Genomic DNA, 27,352 nt, shown 5'->3' on the forward strand with positions numbered 1-27,352 from the left:
CTATTAAAATCTTAATTATATATTATTGGATAAACTAGGTTTAGCCCGTGCGTTGCACGAGATAACATAAATTTCTATCAAATAGTTCAACCAATATTCAATATAAAAAAAAACTGTCATCGAATAACGAAGATATTTTTTTATGTAATGAAGTAAAATGTCAAATGACAAAGTAATAAACATTATTAGAAGGAAAAATTATAAACCTCATGATAAATCTTCACTTTTTTTCATCCTCCCTCATCCCTTCCACAAGCAATGAATATTTCACCATTCTCTCACTGTCTATGTAGGAATTAATCTTAACTCAGTCATATTATCTAACTTGAGTTGGTTTTATTTAAGTGAGTATCTGAGTTGGTTTTAGTGTTGCTTCAAATAAATAGTATAAAGTCATGGGGTTGAACGAATTATATGCAATTGAGAATATGAACGTTATGGGTCATACCCATGACCAATTCCTTAGGTAGAGTTGGTAGTTTATTTGCTTATTTTTAGGGTCACATGAGATGTAGTTTTGCCTATTTAAGGCTTATTCTGTCATTGAATGACAAGTAAGTTTCACTTTTGTTTTCTATATTTTTATACGTATTTATACTCTCTTTTCATATTAACATACATAATATACATACTGAGTGAGGTTGAGAATGAGGAAGAAACCAGATTTACACCACCATCACCACTTTGCTACGCACCACTTTGGTACCTACAGGGCGGGTGATGTTCCAATGGGTCACCGGTCGATCACCATCTTGCGTCCTTACGTATTACGTCCACCCTCAAAGAATTAAACATAGAGTATATAAAAACATAAATTCAACTTAAATTAAGACAACATTTTTTATGTTCCAAGTAATCTAAAGTTTATATTTTTGCAATATATTTATGTTATAAAATAAAAATTAAATATAAATAAAAAAAATTATATCTCAAAAGATATTATATTAAAAAAATTAAGAATCATTATTACTTTTTAATAAGAATTAAAAAGATCTTTAAAAGATGGAAACTTTTATAAATTTGGAATATGTCATTAATATATGTTTTAGGTAAGAAACTATTTACCATATATCTCTTTTATATATATGTTAAGTGTCATTTAATTATATAAATAATATTTTTAATAATTTTCGTGGGATTTTAGACCGAATATCTATCATGTTTTTCAAAATATAAACGAAAATCTCATTAGATCAAGTGGTTTATGTTTCACATAAAAAACTTGAGGTTGTGGGTTCTAATCATGCTTATGACTTTTTATAATATGTTATTTATTTATAATTAATAAAAGTTATGTGGTTGTTGACTAGATGATGATTTGTCAAGTATGTATATGTGTCAGCGTACATGTCAACGTTTAAGAGACTAACGATGTGAGATCGCCACGTAGGAAAAAGATGATATGGCGAGCTCTGAGATATGCCACATCATCAAATTGAGATAGAGAGTTATATATATAGAGAGATATTAGCTATTATATCAATTATATATTATCTATTATTATTTGTTTATTATATTAAAATTATTGGGTAAAAAGTGTAAATTTGTGATGGAAAACAAAAAAATGTAAATTGAAGTCAAAATTAAAAATAAAAGTCAACATTAAGAAATCGAGAGCTGTGATTGGTCGATAAGCTATTAGAATATTGTTATTTGTTTATTATATTAAAATTATTGGATAAAAAGTGTAAATTTGTGATGGAAAACAAAAAAGTGTAAATTGAAGTCAAAATTGAAAATAAAAGTCAACATTAAGAAATCGAAAGCTGTGATTGGTCGATAAGTTATTAAAGCAACTATGTTTTAGTATAATAAAAGATATTCGTAATTATAACAACATTGTTATAAGATATATTTGCAATCTAAAAAATCGCCACACAACAAGTGCATGACCGGATAAAAAGGGTGGTCGACCGGCCGATGTCCGATTTTTAGGGGGTCTGATTTTTTTTTTTAATGTTATACATGTTAGAAGTTATATATTCGTATATGTAATTAAAAAAGTCATTAAAAATTCTAACACTCATTTACATATTAAACAATATAATTTAACCCACATAAAAAACCATTTACACAACTTTTGTAGACAAAAGAAAAAAAAGTTATTTAGAGCGTCATCTTAGAACTGTTCGTCAAGTCGTCGTCTGGCACTTCACTATTTATCACTTTTTTTTTTATTATGCAAACAATCACTTTCCTCTTTATTGTAATCAATATACATGTATATACAATCACTATATATAATATATATATTATCATTAATTAAGAAAATAATAGCATAGCATTTGTTGCTTGTTGTTTTTCAAAAAAAAAAAGTATTGTTGTTTACCTTTTGTTTTTTTTATATACAATTTTTTTTATTTTAAATTTTAAACGGAGTTTTTGATTTTAAATTTTAGAGCATAGATTTGATCTCAAGTTATTAATTGCTTCATAATTTAATCTTTGATTGTTCATTTATTTACTACTCTATAATTTGTTGCATCTAGCCTGTGAGTTTTTTTTTTTTTCTCGACTTAGGTCTATAATTTTTCAGAGCCGGCCATGAACAAGTGCTCGAGCAAATGATTTACCTTCTTTAAATATATACTTCGTAGATTTATACTCGCATAATATCATATTTACACCAATGTTTTTAATAAAGTTTTATCTATCTCTACTACTTTATATAAATTATCACACCCTTTCTCTTAATACTTTTCAAAACTCTCTTTCATAAAAATGTCCCTATGCGAAATGACCATCTTACTCGTAATTAATTATTTCTCTTTTATTTATTGATTTAAACATCTCCACTTAAAATAAGTATAATACATTTAATAAAACAATTACAACACCAAACCGCCGCTACCACCACACCGTCGCCGCATTGCGCGGGTAAAATGCTAGTACTATATTATAAAACATTTCGTGTGTAATATAAAACATTTGGTTCCCTACATTTTTTTCAACTAAGTCGTTGATAATTCTAAAATGTTTTTTTTTATTTACTATTTTAAATATGTCTACTAAAAATACATATGATATCCTTAATCAACTTAATTATTTTTAAATAACCACATTAACTCATTATATCAATTAGTTTTAAATTAATAATTATATTGTTGATGGTTGTCAGTTATCACTGCGTATTTCACGTGTATATGACTAATTTACTAGTATTCACCATTGTTAGGATGGTGAACCTCTTCAAAACCTCAATTCCACTAGACTGATCTTTGATAATAAACAAATGATTTACCCACTTATTCATAAAAATCATTAAAGAACGGTATTTTCTTTTATTGATCCCCAAAAGAAAAATCACACTATATGTAAAATAAATTTCAAGGGAAATTAAAAAGGTCACCAGAAATCGAGCATCAATCACCAAAGTGTCAATACAACTTAAACTGTTTTCTTTTATAAAATCTTTTTACTCTTTCACAAAACTGTCTTTAAACATGCTTTGAACGAGTCACAAATAACATTACGTTTAGTAACATTTTGTATGTCACACGCATGCGTACACACTGATCGACACACATATGTAACCTGATTACAGCAAAACATGCATATTACATGCATAGTTTCTTACATTTGGGGATATTATTTCTAAGGGTCCATGTCAACAAAAATCAATTGGTGACCGTTTAACCATTCAGCTCCTAATTTGTTATATGAATTGGGCAAAAGAACAAGATTTTAAGACAATATGCTACACACAATGTCCATTCATGCTTTTTGTTGATTACATTATAGACCACTAATCCCATATATTATATACTAGAGGGATACCCGTGCGTTGTAGCGGTACTTCTTGGAAAAAAAAGGTGGTTAAATGTGGGGGTATTATGAACAAAAAACAATGGGTTGTATTGGATAGAAATACACGTGATGCGGCTAATAATTTTAATCGAATATAGAAATTAAACTAAGATCTTGTCTTCTACATCAACTAACCCTTATCATTCCAGCGTTATAAAGATTAAAATAAAACTGAAAAAAAAATACTTTCAATCTATATGACTATACATAGTGAACAACTTACAAACATCAACATACCACAATATTCGTTACCTAAACGCACAAAAATCTCTATTCAAAAAAATCAATAATAGATACGTAGATGCATAAGGTTTTTTTAAGGGTGTTTTAGGAAGTTCAGGAATAAAGTGTTTGAGAAAGTGTAAATTATAAGGATAAAATAAGGAATTTAAAGGTAGAGTGTTTAATTTGAGAATGAAGTAGTTTGTTTATATATGGAGTATAGATAAAAGTAATAATTATTTATATACCTAAAAAATGTGATAAAATTATATTTAAAATGATACGTGTCATTTAAATGAAGTGTACGTCACGTATCAATCAAAAGAACCCTTAATCATATTTAAGTTTATTGATAAATAACACAACTAAATTATGGTAATTATTCAAATTTGGTGCAACATACACCTGGCAAAAGAACTTACAAGCTAAATCCCCACTGGAATCTCATCAAATGTTCTCAAAATCATCAATCCCGTCATCTTATTGACAAGTTGGAATGTATGGAAGCTCAAAACGATAACCTAGGACAGATCTTCGAAGATATAAAGCATTTGACCGTGAGGTCAAATTCAAATACCTCGATTTGAATTCTTAGAACTCTTTTTGATATTAATATTAATATACCAACACTTTACCCGCACAATGTGGCATTGGTCAAAATTATTACAAATCTGTTAACATTTTAAAAAATAGTGTAATTTAATCATTAATGTTAAGGAGGTAATGTAGGTGTAAATATTTTAAGGAGTGATAAGTAAAAATATTACATATTTTTTAACACTTCCAAAATAAAACTTTTTTTTTAATAATATAGTATGGATTTAACATATATAATTTCAATGGGTTGGTGGCCTATTGATAAAGTCTTTGACCTTGGGGAAAACCACCAGATTTGAATCTCATTTTCTATATTTGTAGGAGTGGATTATTATGGGGGTTTCCGGATTTGTTAAAAAAATAATAATAAAAAAAAATAAAACTAACATATATAATACATTTATTGCTGTTAAGTTTTTTCTTTCAAGAATCCACTTATTTATTGGGCTTGTCTTATGGGCTTGGTTGATATTTTAATGTTAACTAGGTGGTTCACATGCCGCCCGTTAGGTGGCGTCAATATTTGAAGCGTGTAGTCATATCTAGCCGGATGTTTTTAACGGTGGCGTTAAAAAGAACGCAAAAAGTTTTAAAAAACTTCAAAGGAAAAATTATAAAATTACAAAAAAGTCGTAAAAAATATGTTAAAAAACCAAAATGTTAAAAAAAAAGTACAAAAGTTATAACAATAAGCAAAAAACAAAATTAGTACAAAGTATTAAAGAAATTGTAAAAGAAAACCCAATATTAAAATAAATACAAAAGCCTAAAACATAAATGGTATAAAAAAAATAAAAATTTACAAATTCAAAAACCCAAAAAAAAAAAAATAAAAATTGGGGTTTAATTATATAAAACTAAATTTTATATACATAATTTGAGGGGATAGAAAAATTCAAAAAAGAAAATAGGAGGGGCTGGGAAAAAAAAAGAAAAGAGAAGGGCTCAAATTACCAAAAAGGCAAAACTAAAGAAAAAAAAAAGAAAAAACATAAAGGGGGTGGTGGATGGTTTTAAACTCAAGACCTTTCTTTTGAAGGTTTCGACCATTCCACTATTTCAGTTTTTTTAATTATAATTGCTAAATATATTATATATTGAAACTGCAGAAGAAGACAAAAAGCTCCTATTCACATTCTAACTCCTTCTATTATAGAAGGTAATTAAGTTTAACTCCACATGAGACGCATATACCGTATTTTTTTTTGAACATTCAAACTCTATTAATAATAGAAAACTAGCGAGCAGCTAGTATAACAGAGAGTTCAGGTACCATATTACAGACGGGGATAAACATGAAAATAAAGTAAAGTAATACAGGAATTAGGAGAGCAGATTACAAGTTGAAGTAGCTCCGTTGGGCCCAGTCTAGGTTATATCCGGGGGAGACGCGTATACCGTATACCCGGCAGGTTGGTAACTTGGTCCTACCATTTAATTCAGGCGCTTGTTCTCTAACAAAGGTCTCCTCTCATGGAGACCGTAGTGGTTGGTGAGTTATTCGGTAACAAATACCACCGTATATCTTTTTAATTATAATAATCAATTCGTTATATATGTTTATTATCTACAATTTTTTTTTTTACTTCAACCGATCAATGCCAGGTTTTATTTGTTTATTTGTTAATAATTTCCTTGGTTGAAGCTAACAGAAAAAGCAAAATTAAGAAAATCTTATTCTGATTTGCCACCTTCACATGGTAAAGGTGCATATTGATTTCTATCTTTGTTTTTTTTTTTTTTTTTTTTAATTTTATACTTCAATTAACCAGTTAATTTATTTATGTCTTAGTGGTTTTGTTTTGTTTTTTTTTTATTATCAGTTAATCAATCCTAGGTTAAAATAATTAATTTTATTATTATTTGTATTGTAATATTTTATATATTACATTGTAGCAGCAAGGAAGGATTTCATTCCCAATTAATTAATTTACTTCAGTCATTCCTGATTAAATTTATTTACTATCAAGTTCATGGATGAATTAAAAATGTCAAAACACTTGACGTGTAATATATGCAAAAAATGTACTAAAGTTGTTTAAATCATTTATGTGAATTGGTATTGATGATCACTAGTTTGAAACAATTGCCGGGGGTACCAAAAATCTCTATGACCTGCGGCCTGCCCTTAGTTGCGCCTAGCGCTGAGGCGTGTTTATTAAAACCAAGCCCGTAGCCTGCTTATGCCAAGATTTAGTACAGTTTGTTGGTGTTGCCCTTGCTTATTATAGACATAGAGTGCATAACGTATTTCAGTACTATTTCTCTCTTTGTTTGTTATTTTCACTTGAATCATTCTCTGTTTAATTTATTTATTTACCGGTTCGTGGATTGTAGAAAGCAAGAAGTTCAGTACTAGTTTATTTGAGGTGTCGCCTTCTGATGGTCAAGGTGCATAGTTTGTTTATTACTTTAATTTTTCTCTGTGTATTTTATATTTTTATTACTTACAGTTTGATGGATTGTAGCAGAAACGAAGAACTTTAATCCTGTTATATTTGAAGGATCACCTTCCAGTGGTCAAGGTGCTTAATTTATTTATTTTCTTATTTTCTTTTTCTTAAGTCTTTTCCCGTTTATTTCATTGTGAATTACATGCAAATCTGTAATTCGTAGCAGAAAGAAAGTCTGTTTCTCTGTTATAAAGTGTCACCTTTTGAAGGTGGTCAAAGTGCTTATATGTTTTATTTGTTGGCTTTTTTTTACTTGAATTTTTCCATGTGTTATCAATAGCGGGCATCAGGCAATGTAGCGATCTCGCTATTATCGACGCTATTTTACCAATATCGGTGCTATAGCTGTCCCGGTGCTATAACACTTTTTTTTAATATATATTTTTGTTTTTTTTGGCCTAAAATTTAGACAACATAATAAACACTGATTTTGCTAGAAGTTTTAACAATAATGTTTCGAATATTGACACTTTATGGTTGACATTTTCGTTATATATATTTCTTGTTTATTTTATATATATTACTTACTATTACTATCTGTTGCGTTGTAGCAGAAAAGAAGGACCTCAATCCTAAGTTATCAGAATTGTCATCTTATGGTGAAGTTGCATAGTTTCTTTCTTTTTTGTTATTTTACTTCAATTATTCCTGGTTTAATATATTTACTATCATTTTTATGGATTGTTGCAGAAAAGGAGCCTGCTCCTAATTTTTTAGCATTTTGTAAGGGTCAAGGTGCATAATTTCTTTTTTCTTTTTATTTCTATTTACTAAAATCAATCAAAATGACGAGTTTAATTTATTTATCCATTTATTAACAATTTCATTAATTGTAGCAGGAACTCCAAAGTCCTTTATTGAAGATTTAGAATTGTCAATTGCAAAAGGTACATAATTCTTTTACTCAATTAATTTATTCTATGTTTATTTTATTTATTGCTGGATTAGTCCCGTGAAAAGATTGAATTAAAATTGTCAAAATACTTGATGTAATTAATGAAAAAAAATATACTAAAGTTCAAATTATTTATTTTAATTGGTATTGTGATATGAATCTGCTGGAATGATATGAAATAAAAGTATAAGGGTGTTAAGTGTGTTTTTTAATACTAATTGTTTCTTATTCTTGGTAACTACTTATTCTCCTGGATTAGGTCAAGTCTGTCTACAAATAAGGTTGCCAGCCATTAGGGTAGGTGTGGAGATTATTATTAATTGTTCTTAGGAACTTAGGGCCGTTGTGGCATTAATCCAGACAACCGGGCTACTAGGGCATTAATCCAGATTATCAATAAATCTAACAGCCAAATTTGCCGAGTTTGGCTGGCTTTCTTTGTGTTATCCTCTGTGTTTTCTTGCTTATTTTCTGTTTTATCAGTTGACACATATCAATTGGTATCAGAGCACTTTTCTGGGCCTATTTATCCACACACACACAAAATCACTGTTTATTGACACTGTTCAAGAGGTACTGTTCATCAGAAAAAAGCAAGCTGAATAATGACAAAGAAGGAAGAAACAGGAGCAGCAGCAGATCAGCGACTCACTGCTTTGGAGTCAGAGGTTAGAGCCTTGCGTTTGGAAGTGAATTGGAGACATGCGGAGATAATGAAACTTCTCACTGCTATATCAGCTAATCCGGTTGCTTTAACAACAAAATTATCCTCGCCCGTTGAGCTAAATACACTGAAACAACCTAAGTTACCACAAACTAGAACTCGTTTTGATGATTTAGATTTTGAAATACCTCCTCAAACTGAATCAAGTGTCCAGCCTTTAGAAAAGGTTCTTATACTAGTACATGAAGAGATAGAAGCAAAACAGAAAGATGTCGGACCAATAGACTGTGTGAATGAGAATGAGTATAACGACATCGATGTTGGTGGTCCCGATCATAAAGCTGATCAGAGTACTTGCGGTGGAGGTGGTGATGAGGCTGCATTGAAGGTTGGACAGATGCAAAATCTGTTACCAGAGATTTAACATGGGTTGGGCAATAACAATTTAAATGGGCCTCTTGTTCATACAAGTAAGAAGATGGCAGATGAGGCTTTCAGGAGGATTCAATCTGAGTATGATGTGGCTCTTGTTGGGTTCGTTTCACGTCAAAACAATGCAACAATGTATGGCTTAAACTTTGACACAAGAGGCGATGCTATTATTGAACAGTCATGGCAGCATATCCCGGGTTCTGGTTTGCTGCATTACTGTGTTCCAGAGGAGGCATCACCACATATCAAAACATGGGATCCTGGAATTACTTGGGGAAACTTTTCAAAGCAACACCTTGAGGACAATGTGTTTTTGGGGGAGGGAGTAATGATATGATCTGGATTATTAATAACTTGTTAATAGATAATATCAGTTATATTATTATTATTTATTAGGAAAGTATTATTATTGCTATAGATATCCTATCTTTAATATCATTTAGTTAGCTTGCTAAGCAAGCTATAGGTTTAGTATTTATATAGATCATTAGGGCTGTAATATTATTATGGATGAATTAAATAGAGGTCTTATGACTTTTAGGAGATCCTTGCCTCTCGAATTGCAAGAACCCCTTTTGTTTATTGTGTTTATCGATACGAATCTGATTGGGTTCGTATCATATTGATGATCACTAGTTAACAGAGATCATTCTACTTGCACTTGAGAAATCCGAATCAATATCCTTTCAATAGTTGTGATTTTTCCATGAATCTAACTTTAATGACAATTTATGCTAGCAACTCAACTTAAAAGTAATGTGTGCGTGCGCGTGCTCTTTAACTCATTCAAGTGTTTAAATCCTTTATGTAAATTGATATTGACAATCATTAAATTTAATGAGAGATTGATTAAAATATGGTTAGTGTATGTTTTTTTAACATTTTATAGACATGTTTTTTGGTTCTCTTTCAAGATTAAAGTTTGGTAAATGATAGTTAGAATAATAAATATTGGGAAAATGACTTTTGGTGCAGCAGCAGTACCTAGAAGATGCAATGGCAACTGTTTTTTATTTTTATAAAAATCATGTTTCCTAGAGAAATATTATTAAGAGAGGATTAAATTGGTTTCATATATTTGAAAATCATGTTTGTTTATATAGATTTTTAATCTACTTCTTATAGTCTTTGTTATGTGGATAGATAGGGAAAAATTAAATTAGTGTAATTTTTTTGGATATATCTTGTGGCCGTGGGATATTAAAATATCATGTTTGTATTGTCTGTTAATCTAGTTTGTAGTCTTTTTTACGTAGATGTTTGTATCGTCTATTAATCTAGTTTGTATAGTCTTTGTTATGTAGAATTTTCTTGATAGAATATATATAAGTAAATTAATTAAATGATTTATTTGTAATTTGTTTGCTATTTTTGCGGCAAATTTAGATTTTAACATGTTGAGACTTTCGATTGGTTAACTAACTTTAGATCTCTCCTTTTTTTAATATCAGAACTAACAGATACATGGTCTGCACGTATTGATCTTAGTCCAGGTGCATAATTTTTATTCCTTACATTTTTATTTCAATTTATCAAAGTAGAATTTATCAATTCATTATTAACAATTTGGTTGGATTGTAGATAAAATGGGGAAATTTCATTATGCAAGTCCAAGAATAAAAGGTGGATATATATCTCTGTTATTTTACTTCAGTTTTTTCTGGGTTGGTTTATTTATTTATAAAACAAATTGATTTTAGCTGAAGATATCTGGGGTGATGATGAAGATGATGATAGTTCAGTAGACGAAGGTGCATAAATTTTTTCTTCTATTTTTTACTTCATTTTCCCAATTGGGTGAGGTTTAATTTATCTATTTATTAACAATAACAATTTGATGGATTTGTAGAACTCTTGAATGAGTATCTTGCAAGATTAGATGCAAAGGATCAAACCAAAAAAGAAGGTGCATTTTTTCCATTTGTTACGTTTTTTCTAATCCATTATTTTCTGGTTTCATTCGATCAAGTTCATTGATGTATTTGTATCAATAGAAGTGATGGTGGATCTCATTTTAAAAGATGTGAAGAATTATCATGTCTTAACCACATCAGAAAAGTGAGCATCTTATGCTATATACTGTCATTAGCTCATTATTTGTTTCTTTTCATACGCGTGGTTACTAGTTTAAGTGATAATATTAACCCTGCTTAATTGTTTTTTGTAATGAATTGATTGTAGACGAGATTGGATAGCTTTACAGTTCATATCGAGATGCTAGTGAGTATTCTTTTTTTCTACTGTCGGTTGTGTTTCTCTTATCTAATTTTTCTTATATTCTCATACTTGCCTTTCTGGTATAAAACCCCCCATCCTCACTGTTTTTACACTTCGAATTCTTTGCAGTTATACTTGTGTGAGAGACTTCAAACCTCAGCCACCACCGCTGTCTGGAGAATTAGCACGGCCGTTATGGGTGTGTGAGGAACAATACTTAGATGAATCAGATGAAGAGGAATCAGACGAAGAGGAATCGGATGAAGAGTTGGATTTGAATACTTAGATACGAAGTTAACCAAGAATAGAGAATTGCATTTCGGATCTGAATAGTTGGTTTCTATGCAATGACTAGTAGTACCACTCTATCTAGTTATTGTTTCTTTCTTTCATCATCTATCTATGTTTTCTTGTAATAATACTAATACTGCTTGTGTATGTTGAAGATTTCTAGTTTGCTTTTATGGTTATAGATGTTGATATGGATTCAGTTGCTGATTAGTGATAAGTAAGTGGTTTTATTTCAGATGAAATATATTTTTTATGACCAAAAATAATTGTATTAAAATATTAGACGGTAGTTTCATACATGTATAAAAAAGTAGTCATGTTTGTAGTCTCTAAAATATTAGAAAGTAGTTTTGGTCACTTGAATCGAAGATGAATCTTAACGTAGTCAAATTTCATGTTAATTATTTGATTTAATAACAAAAATAACGGTATTAATTAAATATTTTTTATTTAATACATAAAATTTTTATATATATATATTTATGAGGTTTGCCTAGTCCAAATCTGTCTTTTTGAGTTTTGATCGCCATATTCGTTGTTATGTGGTCTAGGGATAGCTATGTAACCTAAATGGGTCAGGTCGGGGGTTTGATTTTGTTGCTCCGTCAGATTTTGGGTCGGACCAGGTCTAGTCGCTCGGGTTTTGACCAATGAATAAGAAAAAGCTCTTTAAACCCTAGTGAACCCGCCTTTACATGCTTCTGAAATTAGCATAAGAAACAAGAATCGAACATACAATAAATCCCAAAAACTAGGGCTATTTGTTCGGTTATTTTAAAAATTAAGGTTTGGCAATTAAGTGAAATCAAATCAAATCGAGATGGAGAGTGAGAAGAAGAAGAAGAAGAAGAAGATGAAGTTATCATCTTTGGAGTTAGAGACCGTGGAGGTGGATCCGATGTGTAGCATCGAGTCTGATTTTATACGTATGAAGCTCAAGGATAATAATGGATGCGACGGCGTGTCACACCCCGACTAAGGCGGAAATCTCGGGATGCGACGCATAGTACACGCGTCATGGATATTACATAGGAAGACTAAATGAAACCATAAAATATAGAAGGTCTTAGCATAAATTAACACAAACATTCAACATAGGTTCAAACACAAATAAAACATAATTCAACTCCCACGCAGGGGATCAAAGGTTAGGCATATTGCCATACTAACATAACAGGGAACATAAGATAACATAGCAGCAACAAGGAATCCTAGAGTCCAAAGTCTGCTATAAAGGCTCCATGCTACTCTCCTCAGCCACCTCTAACTTGTGCACCTGAAAGGATACTTAAAAGCGTCAACACAATGGTTGGTGAGTTCGTAGTATTGTAGTCTAGGTTGTCAGGTTAATGTGATGCATTTCATGTATAGTCGAGAGGCCATGTCATCATGTTGCCATAATCACAAGTTTAGTCATAATCACAATGTTGTCAATGTCTCAAGGTCGTCATAACCACAATAGTTGCCATGGACTTATCAAGTTTAGTCAGGACTTACGGTTCAACAACCAGCTGATGCATTTAGTTTAGTCAGGCTCACGGTTCAACAACCGGCCGATGCATCTAGTTTAGTCAGGCTCACGGTTCAACAACCGGCCGATGCATCTAGTTTAGTCAAATGTGAGGTGTGCTCCAGAACATATCCAATGCATCCAAAAGTATCCATAATGTAAATCACAAGTATCCAAGTCATGAAATCATATACATATTCAAATCACGTTACCAAAATGTATCCACAATATGTTATCAAAATGTACTCAAAACAGGTTAACAATAGTGTAGTCAAACTAGTTTATCAATCGTTCAGTCAAAATAGGTTGTCACAATATCATATCAAATAAATACAGTTTTACTAGAAAACATTTTGTATCCTTTCAGCTCCGAGAAAACATGTAAAAAGGGGACTACGAAGCTCACCTGACAGCTAGTAACAAGATTAAGTTACGCAAGATATCAAGAAGCAAGTAACCGGCACGCAACAATCTGTTTCAAGTTATCACAATTAAGTATGTGTTCATTATAGTTAAACGTGCTCATAACGTGCCGCCAAGTGTTGACCAAGTTGTCCAAAAGCGTACTAGTTTGACTTTGACCCAATTATACAAGTTTGACCAAAGTTGACCAAATTACAAGTTTGACTAAGTTGACCAAAGTTGACTAAAGTTGACCAAAGTTGACTAAACTGACCAAAGTTGACCAAGGTTGACCAAATCGAGGTAGTAATCGAAGTTCGAGGTCTCAATTGAAAGTTGAGGTCTTAAATTGAATTCGGGGTCTTAATTGATAATTTAGGGTAGTATTTCACTAAAAGACAAAATGAAATTGAGAGGCAAAACTAAGAGGCTAAATTGAGAGGCTAAAATAAGAGGCTAGTAATCTGGGGTAGTATTTCGCTAAAAGACAAAATGAAATTGAATGGCTAAATTGAAAATAAGAGGCTAGATAAGGAATAAGAGGCTAAATTTGAATTACGAGGTCGTAAATTGAAAATAAGAGGCTAAATTGAAATTGCGAGGTCGTAAATCGGGGTAGTATATTGGGGTCTTATTTCACTAGAATACAAAATGAAATTGGAATAGTGACGGGGTCGTAAATTAGATTACGGGGTCGCAAATCGGAGCTGTTCTTCCCCAAATTCATTCTAGAAAACCCAAAAAGTGTACAAAAATTCTTATAACTCAAGATTTTGTTAACGAAATCACACGAAACTTTGACAAAAGTTGTAATATATGATTCTAAACGTTTTGGACGTAAAAAGTTTGATACTTGGCGGGTGTAGTGTGTGTATTAAAAGAAAAACCAAAAAATATAAAAAGAAGAGCATAAAAAGGGTTTTGATTCTTACATCAAATCTGCCCAAAATAGATGTTTGTGATGATGCTTAGAAGGTAGAAAAACAGTTTTTGATACTAAATCTAAACAAAAGTAAGGTTGGATTTCATAAAAACTTGGTTTATGGGGTAGCAAAGGTGAGGTAGTAAAGTGAGGTAGTAAGGGAATATGGGGTAGTAAGGGTATGTTTGTGTTTTGCTTGCAGGCTAAGTTGGTGGAAAACGAGAATGGGTGGAAAATGAGAGTATTTATAGGTAGGGTTAAATAAGGAGGATTCCATACAAGGCCTTAATACTAGGCCGTCACGAATACGAGGCTAGTCACCAAAAATACGATACCGACCAAAATACGAGGCAAATCTTCAAATATGAGGCTACTCTTAAATTACGAGGTCGACTTAAAATACGAGGTTGGGTCCAGATTTACGAGGTCGTATTTACTAAAAGATTTATTTTGACTCGAAATTTTAAATGGTCAATTCACGGATGTTACACGGCGGTCAAGGGATAGGTGTTGCCATCCCAGCCCACACCCTTGTAATGGTTGTTTCCTACTGTGAAAAACGTGCCAAGATCAAGCTCCAGCACCTTTCTCATGATGATGAAAACCTCACCGACGAACAGAAGAATAAGCTCAAGAAAATCGATTCCATATTTGTCCAATATATCTATCGGCATACGGATTACAACCTTGCTTTCCAGATTCTCGATGTATATTCTCTCTTCTTTCTGTTTGAGTGCTATTTATTTTTTATTATTGTTATTATTATCATCATTATAATTATAATTTTAATAATAAAGCATTAAACTTGAGTATTTTAGTATATTTATTTTGGTTTTTGTTTATCTAGGTTATTTTCTCTATACTCAACCTTCAAATTTTTATGATTGAACTCATCTATACACAATCTTGTAAAATTTTTAAAATCCCAGCTAAAGCTTTGATTTTTAAGGCTCAAAACCCCTTTAAAAGCTCGAGCTGGATCTTTATGCATTTCAAGCTTGGATTTTGGGCACTTGCGGCTTGAGCTCAATATTAGCTTGACTAAAAAAAGTCAATCTTGAGCTCGGGCTACTTTTTGTTGTTTTATTATTATATGGATATGTATATATGGGTTGTAAACTAAAATTTGTGTGAAAACCAGCCAATGTGTTTATAGCAGCCCACCACCTGCGCCATTGTCGGAAATTGTGATACGGTACAGGCTAAGCCCTTAATCGAATGATTGAGCCGTTCAGGGGGCTTCGCCTTTTCCAGTAGCCTACCTCGAGGCATTTATAAATGAGTTGGAAGCCGGTCGCATATGAGAATGTTATAGGTTTGATGGATGGCGATCTAAGAGATGGTGTGGTGGTTTGATTTGATAAGGGCACTGCCCTTACTGCCATGGTGTAGTTGGAGGAGGAGGAGGAGGAGGATTGTGTTAAGTTTAGTTTTCACATGCTTATATTCAATTAAATTTCAAGGTTGACCACTTTTATTTTTTTTTATTTATTATTATTATCTTCTTCATTATCATTATTATATCTTTATCATTTCAATTCTCATTTTTTATTTTGTATCTACAGTATCTGGTTTACTCATTTTTTTTGTTTCTAATTAATATATGCTTTTTTCACTTCATTCAGGCTGCAGTAAAGCTGCGTGTCAAAAGCCTCTATGATTTGATCCTTGATGATGTTGTTAGATTCTGCGACCGATTGACTCCTAGACAGCTTAGCAGGATCATCAGAAAGAGCCGCCTTTATTGGGAGCGTGATGAGGATTACAACAGTTACAATTGGGCTTTTATTATAAATGGTACTAATAAAGCTAATGATGGATCAGACACCACTAAACAAGGTTCAACTTGGTTTCTTGTTAGTTATTAGGTATGTTATTTTTTCTATTAATAAATGGTATCCTACCTTATAGCGGGATTTGGGTACTGTATTTATTGTTGCTGTTGCTACCTTATAATTAGTACAAGCTTTATTGTGTTCCAGTCTTTAGTAAAGACTGGAATGTTAATCTGGTATGTTAATCTTCTTCTAAGCATCTTAAACTCATTAGTGCGTGTTTGTACAGCCAATCCGTTAGCCTAGAAAGGAGGAATGGGGGTGTTTGTGGTTGTTCGTTGGCGATTCCCTGCTGGTAAGGTGTGAGAACTTTTTGTACGCCAAGAAAGTATTTATGTGTATTGTGAGTGTAGAGAGAATGATCACTATTGTATATCGCACCCCTATTTATAGGGTGGATGTATCTTGTCCTCCAAGTAGGGTTTCTATGGGCCGTGTATATCTCTTCCGGGAATAGGGGATTCGTTCTGATCTTCTTTCCTAATATATAAGATTCTTGATAGATACAAATCCTTTCCTTGTTTACCGAAAGTAGAACGTACCCTTTAAGCGTACCCTATTGGAATAGATTTCTTACCTTCTTTTGAGGAGATTAGTAGTTATCCGTGTAACTAACTATACTGGAGATAAATGCAGATCTTCACATTGAGAGAATGTATATCCTTCCCATAATTATCGGATTGAGGTAGTCTGCGTGTAGGCTCCGTAATGAGGCTGCGTGTAGGCTCCGTAGTGAGGCTGGGTGGGTAACACCAACAAGCCCCCCAGTTTAATATAAGGAGCTGCGAAGATCGTTGTATTAAACTCGAAGAACCTCTATAGCTCTTGCTCGCCAAAGTATCGCCTTGTCCTGATAATTCCTAACCCTGCTCTCCTACACCTCAACAACTTCGTATATTAAGCCTGTCACGAAGGTTGATCAAGTCTTGTCATTTAAGCCATTACAAGGTTTGATCAGCTGTCGAAATGCAAAGGAACAAAGGTTTCAGAAGTTATATTGTTGGTATTTAAAATACTGGGAGAAGCTCGAGGGCTATCTTTGTAAATGTATCAATAGGCTGTATAGCCAATCCGGTATGTTAATCTTCTTCTACGCATCATCTCGGATCCTGTTCTGCATTGTTAAAACTTGGGTTAGGTTTTGGCGAAATAGAGTGATAAATATAAGATAAACAAGAAGCTTGTTACAAGTCACAACATGTTCCTCTTCTAACTAAGAATATAGCATAACTCATATTGACCAATGTGACCATACACAAGTAAATGGCTGAATTTGCCATCTTGAATATGTTTGTTAACAGTTCATAACCTTGGTGCCTGACTAGAACTCACCCAATCCACGACGCATTGTTGGCCTTTAGGTCGGTTAGGATCCACCGCCTTTGGTTCTGTACGTAACAAGCTCTACCAGTACAACTCCCAAGGAATATGCACCAACCTTCTTGGTGATCAGCCACTTTGTGCATGTTACTCGGGATTAGATGATTGGAATACCCTGGTCTTGGTTCAGTGGACTCGTAAATGGAGCACGTACGATTGAAGTTTATGGTTCAGAAATTACATAAAGATGTGAATCCAGCGATCCGTTAATCAAGCAGCCTCCTTCATTCCCTCTACAAAATTCAATCAACATAACAATGCTCGGCTCAGCTCAACAACTTCAACTTTTGAGCAGAGTTCTTCATCTCCTTTAGAACTTTCTAGTTTCTGTTGTTTAATAGTTACTGTCTGGCCATTCAGAAGTACGCCTCGCCATTCAGAAGTACGCCTCTATGTACTGACCCACATCCTCCTTCAATAAAGAAATCTGCTGGCAAGAATCCTACAGTAGCGAACTACAGCTCAGCATAAGTGGACTACTTTGGTGACATATCGAGGACAGGAAGGTGTGTCAGAAGGTGTACTTCAAGATGAAGACATAGCTATTTCGGTTAAGTATTTGACCTCCCGAACATGTCTTGAGATGTCCAAGTTTGAGCTGACTTTCTTCCCCATATGGAGCCGATTGACAGCTTGATGTGATTGGGTTTCACCATCCATGGCTGAAACCTTAAGTTTGAAGAAGATGATGATGATAGATGCTCACTTTCCGAGTCTGAACTTGACTCTGGGAGATGTCGACTCTTCTTTCCGGCTAAGGATATTCCCTTATTTAAGCACTTGCTGGTTACCGTTAAGAAAATTTGGCAAAGTTTCTAGAGCAGAGCTTGAAACTGATGATGTTCCAGCTTCAGTTGCAATAAATACCTTGGGGCTACTTGTTGGAGTAGCAACCGGTCCTCGAATAGAAACAAGAGATGAGTTTTTTGTTTGTTTTACAGACGATTGTTTCGTTTATGGAATTGGACAATCAGCTTTAGTTCTCTTCTTAAGTGATCCAACTAGATTGAGACCAAAAACTTTTTGGCTGTGATTTCTTTTTTTATAATCACAATGTTGCATTGCATGTCTTCCAGCATCACTTTTGTCCATTTTAAGCTTCTTGCAAAATTTGAACCTTTGACTCTCTTCAAAGACAAAAGGGATTTCCATTTGATCCAACCCAACTGTTTACTATATTATTAATATTTTTTTAATTAAAATTAATCATGTATGAAGAGCTAGCTTGATAATATGAGTATAACGAAATCTTTATACTTTCGTGATAATTTAACTCATCTACACACAAAATTATTAAGGACAAAAGTGTCATAAAAAAATTGTTGTAGTATAGGAAGTAATATGTGTAGTAGAAAAATCACTTATTAAAAAATAAAAATATAGAAGGTTTACATATTCCAAATTTAGAGGTTTGACTTAGTCGCTTCCTTTAATTTAGCCGATGGGAAAGGATATGCCATATATTTTTGGTTCTTTAAATTGAAAAGTCATGCTAAGAAATTGAAAAAAAAACCATAAAAACACACATAAGCCAAAATCATAAATGATAAATAAAGATGAGTGTCACACGATAAAAAAAATATATTTTTTCTTAGTTATATATACCGAAACAAAATGCTACTAAAAAAACCGAATATTAAATTGAAAAAACATAATATAGAATATTGAAAAGTTGTTAATAAATACTCGTAGTTTATTACTTTTTCTAAAATTCTTAAAACAAAGACAAATATAATTTACTCATTTTTTTTGTTAATCTCATTTTTCGATCTTACCAAATATTAATTAGGAGGATTTAAATAACAAATTGTTTATCATTTTCAACATAATATATTCGGAGAAAATAAAAGATATGCCACAACTTAAATTGATACGATGACTGTAGAAATACGAGTATTAATTATTAAACCACACTTGGCCCAATCTCAAAATATATATTTTCATTTCAAATTTTATTTTCGATACACTTTCCCTCCCTACTCATCACTTTATATGAAAACCCCCAAATTCAAAAATCAAAATCAAAATGGCAGTAACGCTAACATCCGGTGCAATAACGCAACTATCAAGCGATGATTGGCAAAAGATCGACGCGAAACCGGTGCTTCAGGTTACCGATATTCGAATGATTCAAATGCAATCACCGGATTCCCAGAACAAAGAAAGATACAGAGTTATGTCATCCGACGGTGTATGTGTTCAACAAATGATTTGGTTACATCTCAGCGCTTGCAAATTGGTTCCATTCTTCAACTCGATGAGTTTGTTTGTACTCAGATTCGTGACCGCGTGTACGTCCTCCTTTATCTATGCATATACGTAATTTATTTTTTTGCGAGTATGACTGGTCTAATAAAAGAATTGTTTTGTTATCTAACTGATTAGAAACGATGAGACTTTTTGGAAGTTGAGTTATTGACTCGGTCTAACTTAGTTTCGATTACATGCTTAATTGGAATAGTTAGGTAAAATTTATATTTGATGGTTAGTATTGGTGTTGTGTTGCTTATATAGAAACCGATAAATGAAATTTAAAAGATCGACTATCTCTTTGTTTATGCAAAATGGTCGCTTATGGCAGTTTTTGACTGTGTATGATGTTATCGCCGGTCAATTTTTATTTTTTTTTGCTAGTGACAGGCGAGGGGAAGAGAGGGTGTTTGGTAACAGAGATAAATGGGATAGAGGGTACGTGTTACTTTAGCTTAAGTGGATAATATCATTTTATAGTACCCACTCAGTACACTGGCAAGAACATTCTTATGGGAGCTCCTGACTTGTAAATGTGGGTAGACTGTAGAGTATATTTTACTCGTATATATTACTCAATCTTTTCACAAAAGGCACAAAGTATCATCTTCAAACAGTGCTTTCCGGCTCACTTGGCTACTTAACTAGTTGATACTATTTAGTGTTGTTGCTATTTTTTCGTTACCTTTGCAAATTATTATGCGTGGACACCCAAAGTTACATTCTTCCTTGTCTGCATTGTTGTTAGAACGATAAACCATATTACTTCACTCCTAAGTCCTAAATTACACTAATATATGGATGTAGCTTATGACTTTTAAAAACCCCTTAATAATCTACGCATACAACTGTAATAAGTGAGACTCGAGCCCTCATAATATATCAAAAGGTCAAAGTTTACCAATAGGCTATATATATAGCTTTTTTTACCGAAAGGTCAAAGTTTACCAATAGGCTATATAGCTATTTTTCATTATCATAGACAATCATTTGGTAGACATTCAACTAAGTTTTTCCAATGTACTTGTGCAGTATTATCATAATTGTGAGTTTCAGTCTGATAGCTGACAACTGTGGCATTATCGGTGATCCAAGGCGAGACCCCATCAAATTTCTTTGGCAACAAGACTTTTTCAATGTAAAGACATATTGTATCACCAGAGTCTTCTATGAATCAGTTTGCAACAACAAGAGATGCTCGATATTCTGTCGAAGGCTCACTCGTGCACTCCTTGTCTCCTTCTATAATATTTAACTAGTTTAATACCGATCTGTGATCGGGTAAAACAATAACTTTTTATATGTATTGCAATAATTGTAATTGGATTTATTAGAAAATGTATTGGAAAATGCAAAAAAAGTCTTATATTATTGGTCGTGTTTATCAATATTTAGTATTATCCATTAAACATATTAGAAAGTAGTTTAATACATGTATAAAAAAGTAGTTATGTTTTGAATTTTTTTATTAGAAAGTATTATCCATTAAACATATTTATTTTGAACTTTTTTATATATATTTCTTGTATACAAATTTACCACATTATTTTTTAAAATTTTAAATTAATAAGATTTTTTTATCTACATTTATTTAATAATTTACTTTAATTTATTTTTTTTTCTTGAACTCTTATGCATTTGAAATGTCATTAAACTTTTATGTATTTTTTTTTTGCAAAGTGAGTTTTTAATTTAGACGTATTCTAGACAATTTTAACAAGATATTTCTGACCTCCAACTCTCTCCTCAATAGAAAATACTTTTAAGATGAAAATCTTAAAACTTATGAGATTTTAGGCAAACTTTTGTGTATTTAACAACGAAAATATCCTTACATAACACATTTTAGTCATACCAACACAATAAAAATCTCAGATAAAAATAGTCTAGATAGGTAAAAGTAAAAGCTTCCAATGTAAACTAAACAAAACTTCCTCCATACTTTTTCTTAGAAATTTAAGTTTCAAACAACTCATGAATGAATGATGAGATATTCGGAGAAAATAAAAGATACGTCACAAACTTAAAATTGATACGGATGACTAGACAAGTATAAAACCACACTTGGCGCAACCTCAAAAATACATTTTCATTTCAATTTTAATTTTTCCACACTTTCCCTCCCTCTCTTCCTCACTATATCACTTTCTAGGGTTTTAAAAAATCCCCAAACTCAAAAATCAAAATGGCAGTAAGGCTAACAGCCGGCGCAATACCGCAAATATCAGGCGAAGATTGGCAAAATTTTGACCTGAAACCGGTGCTTCAGGTCACCGATATTCGAATGGTGGTGACGCAATCATCGGCCGCCCAACAGAAAGAAAGATACAAACTTTTGTTATCTGACGGTGTATCTAGTCAGCAAGGGATGCTTGCTACTAATCATAATGAATTGGTTACTTCTAATCTCTTGCAAATTGGCTCCGTTCTTCGACTCGATAATTTTGTTCGTAATTTGATTCGCGATCGCATGTACGTCTTCCTTTATATATCCATACATCTACATATACATATATATAATTGTATATATATATATACATCTCTTCATATATAATTTAGTTTTAGTCAGTTTATTAATTTTATGATTATGTTCCAGTTTTTGGATTAAGATTGAAGTTATAATATATATATTTTTTTGGTTAAAAATTGTTTTAGGTTTATTTAGTTAACAAAATTTGTGTAACTTTTGTACCTGTTATGGTGATATAATATATATTGGTTTTTAAGCGAATTCGTGTAGTTAGCTATTGTTATATACATTGCATGTCAAGTTTATATTTGATGGTTAGTTACTTAGTATAGCGCCGTGTTGTTTGTTTTTTGCAAAATGGTGGCTTATGGCAGTTTTTGGTGTTTTATGATGTTTTCGGCGGGTTTTTGGATTTCCTAGTAGTTTTTGGTGGTGGCAGGCGAGGGGAAGAAAGGGTGTTTGGTAATATGGATAGAAGGAAGGATGGGGTGGAGGGTGTTACTCTCTATTGGGCGAGAAAAAGTGACAATTTGTTATATTATTGGTGTTACTGTATATTAAGTGAATAATTTTCGTACAACTAATGATACTCACCAATCTAGTGAAAGGTGGTTTATTGATTTTTGGATCTTCTGTTTTTGATGATCTATGGCAGATGTCGGTAGTTGGCGGGAGGGAGGTGATGTAAGAAGGAGGGGACATTCTTATTGAGTGGGGAAAAGAGGGTGATGTGGCAGATTCTTACATATAAATGGGGGTGGGGTATATCATATATGTCATATATTACTTACCTTGTAAGTTTTTTCCACGATGCATCGTCTAACTGTGCTTTTCTGGCTCACTTGGCTTTTATCTTATTGAGCTCCATCTTTAGCATATACTTAACTAGTTGCTACTTTTTAGTGTAGTTGCTTATCTCTTTGTTACCTTTGCCAACTATTTTACATGGACACGTAAAGTTATGTTCTTTGTCTACATTCTACTTTTTTATGTAATAACTAAAATAAAATTCTATGTGTATCATCTTTACATTCGTTGTGTCCATACAGATTTTTCTTATCACTGCATAGACATTCAACTAAGTTTTTCCAATATATACTTGTGCAGTATCATTTTACTTGTCAGTTTCGAGATACTTGATAAGTGTGACATTATCGGTGATCCAACACCAGTCCCAACTCCTCCAATGGCTAGCCATGTAGTACCATCACAGTCTTCTCTGAATCAGTCTGCAACAACAGCTAGAGGTGCTCGGTCTTCTATCGAAGGCTCACTTGCGGGCTCTGTTATAAGGCCGGATTCGAATGTCAGCCCACAAATTTATACTTCAGAACGTCAACATACCACGGGCTTACATTCTTATGGTACCTCCTTTAATAATAATTATGGGTCAGGACAATATATTACAAATCGTGCTCTTTTTCAGCAGTCTCCTGCAAACAACCGTACACAGCCAATGCAGCAGACATATAATCAACAATCTTCAATGTATGGTAACAGGGCCCCCATTGCTAAAAATGAGGCTCCTTCAAGAATTATACCCATTGCTGCTTTGAACCCTTATCAAGGTAATTGGACCGTTAAGGCCCGGGTGTCTGTAAAAGGTGAACTTAGACATTACAAAAATGCCAAAGGAGATGGTAAAGTTTTCTCATTTGATCTACTTGATTCTGATGGTGGAGAAATACGAGCAACCTGTTTCAATGCTGTGGCTGACCAATTCTACAACCAAATTGAAGTTGGAAAGGTGTATTATATTTCAAAAGGAAGTATAAAACCCGCTCAAAAAGCTTTTAATCATTTAAAAAATGATCATGAAATTACACTTGACTATTCATCAACTGTTCAGCCGTGCTTTGATGATGATACTTCAATTCCTCGTCAGCAGTTCCATTTCTGTTCTATTGGTGAGATAGAGAACATGGATACCAACAATATCTTGGATATAATTGGTGTGGTATCTAGTATCAAACCTTCACAAGCGTTAATGACGAAAAACAACGTTGAAACTCAAAAACAGGTTCTTACCTTAAGGGATGGCTCTGGAAGAAGCATTGACTTGACTTTATGGGGTAACTTTTGCAACGTAGAAGGTCAAACACTTCAACAGCTGTGTGATTCTGGTCAATTCCCCGTTCTAGCTGTAAAGTCTGCTAAAGTTCATGATTTTAACGGGAAGTCAATCGGGACCATATCCTTGAGCCAGCTGTCTATTGAACCTGATATCCGTGAGGCGCGTAATCTTAGAGCATGGTTTGACAGTGTCGGGAGGAATACCCCTTCCATTTCCATGTCAACCACACATTTAGATGTATGTAAGACACTCTCTCAGATTAAAGATGAAAAGTTAGGGACATTTGAGAAACCAGACTGGATAACTGTTAAAGCCACCATCTCGCAGCTAAAACTTGACTACTTTTGCTACACAGCATGCCCGAATATGGTTAATGGTAGGCAATGTACCAAAAAAGTTGTGGATAATGGAGATGGAAAATGGCGATGTGACAAGTGTGATCAGGTTGTTGATGAATGTGATTATCGATATATCCTTCAGCTGCAGATACAAGACCATACTGGTTCCACATGGACAACTGCATTTCAAGAAACTGGTGAGAAGATAATGGGCGTTTCTGCTAAAGAGCTGTATTTCATTAAACATGAAAAGCAAGATGATGATATGTTTACTGAAATAGTTCGTAACGTCCTTCTTAGTGAATTTACTTTTAAATTGAAAGTAAAAGAAGAGGTATATGGTGATGATCAGAGAGCAATAAAATCCAATGTTCATTATGCAGAAAAGATTAATTTTTCGTCAAAAGCAAAATCACTACTTCTGGATCTTCAGAATATGCATAAAAAAGAGGACCCTGGTTCCATACCTCCATATCTTGGACTCAATCCCCCATCTGGGAATATGGTTCATAAAAATACTGCTCCAATGAATTATGCTGGAGGTGATACTGCTGTTGGCCAGCGTAATGTTATAAATGCAAGTCACCTGGGTCATTATGGGAGTCAGTATGGTGGGAATAGTGGTGCATCTGGTGAGTGCTATAAGTGTCGTCAACCAGGGCATATTGCACGAGACTGCCCTGGTGTGGGCAATGCAGTTCCACCGTATGGAAGCGGAGCTGTTCCTTCAGGCAGATTTGATAGTGGTTTTACTTCAGGAGGAGGAAGTAGTGGAACATCCGGTGGTTGCTTCAAGTGTCATCAACCGGGGCATTATGCACGAGACTGCCCTGGTGCGAGTAATGTTGCCTCACCTTATGGACGTGAAAATGTTGCTTCAGCAAGATTTGACAGTGGTATATCTTCTGGAGGCGGGAATAGTGGTGCATCTGGTAATTGCTTCAAGTGTAATCAATCAGGTCATTATGCAAATAACTGCCCTGCTGTGAATGGAAGTGTTGCTTCTGGACGATTTGGCAATGGTATGGCTGCAGGAGGTGGAAATAGTGTTGCATCGATCGAGTGCTATAGGTGTCATCAGTTTGGCCATTATGCAAATAACTGCCCTGGTGTCTAAGCAAACATCTTGGTGGTTATCGACACTTAAGGTATGGTTTTCATAGGAATAAAAGAGGATAAATTTTGGTTTTCAATCCTTTATTCTTTTTAACTGTCCACAAGTGCGGGGAGCTCACAGGGTTTGGTTATGTTTTAGAATAAAGGAGAATAGGCTTGATACTAGTTGAATATAATAATAATATAGTTGAAGGATCAGTTCACCAATGTAAGGTGCCTTTCTTTCAAAACCCAAAGGGAGTAGTTTTTTTTTATTTTTTCCTTCTGTTGTAGTCTGTCCAAATCAGAGCTACATATAACTATTTGATGTCAAAAGACATAATCTGAGTGACGGAGAAAGAAGAAAAAAATGATTTTTTTGGTTAGGTTAAAACTGCTGGAGTGATGATTTTACAAACTAGCAAGTAGTATGTCATCGGCAAAAGATGAGATTCCAATCATTTTAAAAGTTTCTTAGAGTTTGAATCTGTGTAGTGATGATTTTACAAACTAGCAAGTAGTATGTCATCGGCAAAAGATGAGATTCCAATCATTTTAAAAGTTTCTTAGAGTTTGAATCTGTGTAGTGATTGCTCCTTTAGTAGTTAACCTGGGATTGAAATAAGAAAAGATGTATTGTTCTACCTCCCAAATTGCAATAAAAACGATTAGCTCGATGAAAGTTAGTACTTAGTAGAAAATATCAGTTCCAATATGACACATGTAGTTCACATATAATTGTATCGTAACTTTTTCCATCTGATTTAGCTGATAGTTTATGGGGTTATTGTGGGAATTTACCTCAAATTCTTAATGTTTGTCTGCAGATCTGTTACGCGGGTGCTTCTATGAAAGCGATATTATGCTTATATGCTATATGGAGCAAATCAGCCAGTCTTTTAGTTGCCGTCAAAGTAATTTTCAGTAGGTTTTTATCTTGTGTTCGTATTATCTAATTCTTGGTTTCTCCGTTATGTAACTGAAGGCTGCTCCAATTTTGCGTTGGCATGTATATAAGGCAAGTGAAACAGATTTTTTGATCAACAGACATGTCTAACATGTTGACGGTTAAACTTTATCCCCTGCACTGAATGGATTTATAACAATTAGTAAATGAGCCTACGGAACTTTTTGGTTAAAGAGATGGAAGATGACCAACAACTAAACCCTGCATTTTACTTCATTGTCACCATCAAAATTTATGAAATTGAAACCAAGCAAAAAGGCAGAGATTTAGGAAACTGTTGATAATACCTAGATATACAGGGTTACTATTATGCAATTTGATATGTATGGCTTGATGAAATGTTATTATGCGAGATAATTGAGAACTTTTTTAAGCATAATCCACTTCCAATAACAATAGCCACGAGCATGCATTAGATTGAATCTAGAAGTGTAACAAGCTATTGAACTATTGAATATTGATATCTAATGCTGTGTTCTCGAGTTTTTTATTAAAGAGAAAGGAAAAGAATATGAAGGATTTTTAAAATAT

The 27,352-nt window shown here is 33.2% G+C and overlaps 2 protein-coding genes across 2 annotated transcripts; both read left to right on the top strand.

Moving 5' to 3' along the window:
* The first annotated feature begins 6,099 nt into the window (after positions 1 to 6,099).
* On the top strand, positions 6,100 to 11,348 carry LOC122601700. Its single transcript, XM_043774440.1, has 9 exons — positions 6,100 to 6,130; positions 6,964 to 7,017; positions 7,770 to 7,814; positions 7,919 to 7,966; positions 10,522 to 10,563; positions 10,771 to 10,821; positions 10,920 to 10,976; positions 11,065 to 11,128; positions 11,252 to 11,348. Exons 1-9 carry the CDS (start codon positions 6,100 to 6,102, stop codon positions 11,289 to 11,291), a joined length of 432 nt encoding a protein of 143 aa, XP_043630375.1. The 3' UTR covers positions 11,292 to 11,348.
* Positions 11,349 to 22,062: 10,714 nt separating this feature from the next.
* On the top strand, positions 22,063 to 27,145 carry LOC122601701 (replication protein A 70 kDa DNA-binding subunit A-like). The gene is made up of 3 exons (XM_043774442.1): positions 22,063 to 22,349; positions 23,455 to 25,907; positions 26,682 to 27,145. Exons 1-2 carry the CDS (start codon positions 22,063 to 22,065, stop codon positions 25,874 to 25,876), a joined length of 2,709 nt encoding a protein of 902 aa, XP_043630377.1. The 3' UTR covers positions 25,877 to 25,907; positions 26,682 to 27,145.
* The last annotated feature ends 207 nt before the right edge of the window (positions 27,146 to 27,352 follow it).

This window comes from Erigeron canadensis, chromosome 5 (assembly GCF_010389155.1).
Source record: "Erigeron canadensis isolate Cc75 chromosome 5, C_canadensis_v1, whole genome shotgun sequence".
Classification (NCBI taxonomy): domain Eukaryota; kingdom Viridiplantae; phylum Streptophyta; class Magnoliopsida; order Asterales; family Asteraceae; genus Erigeron; species Erigeron canadensis.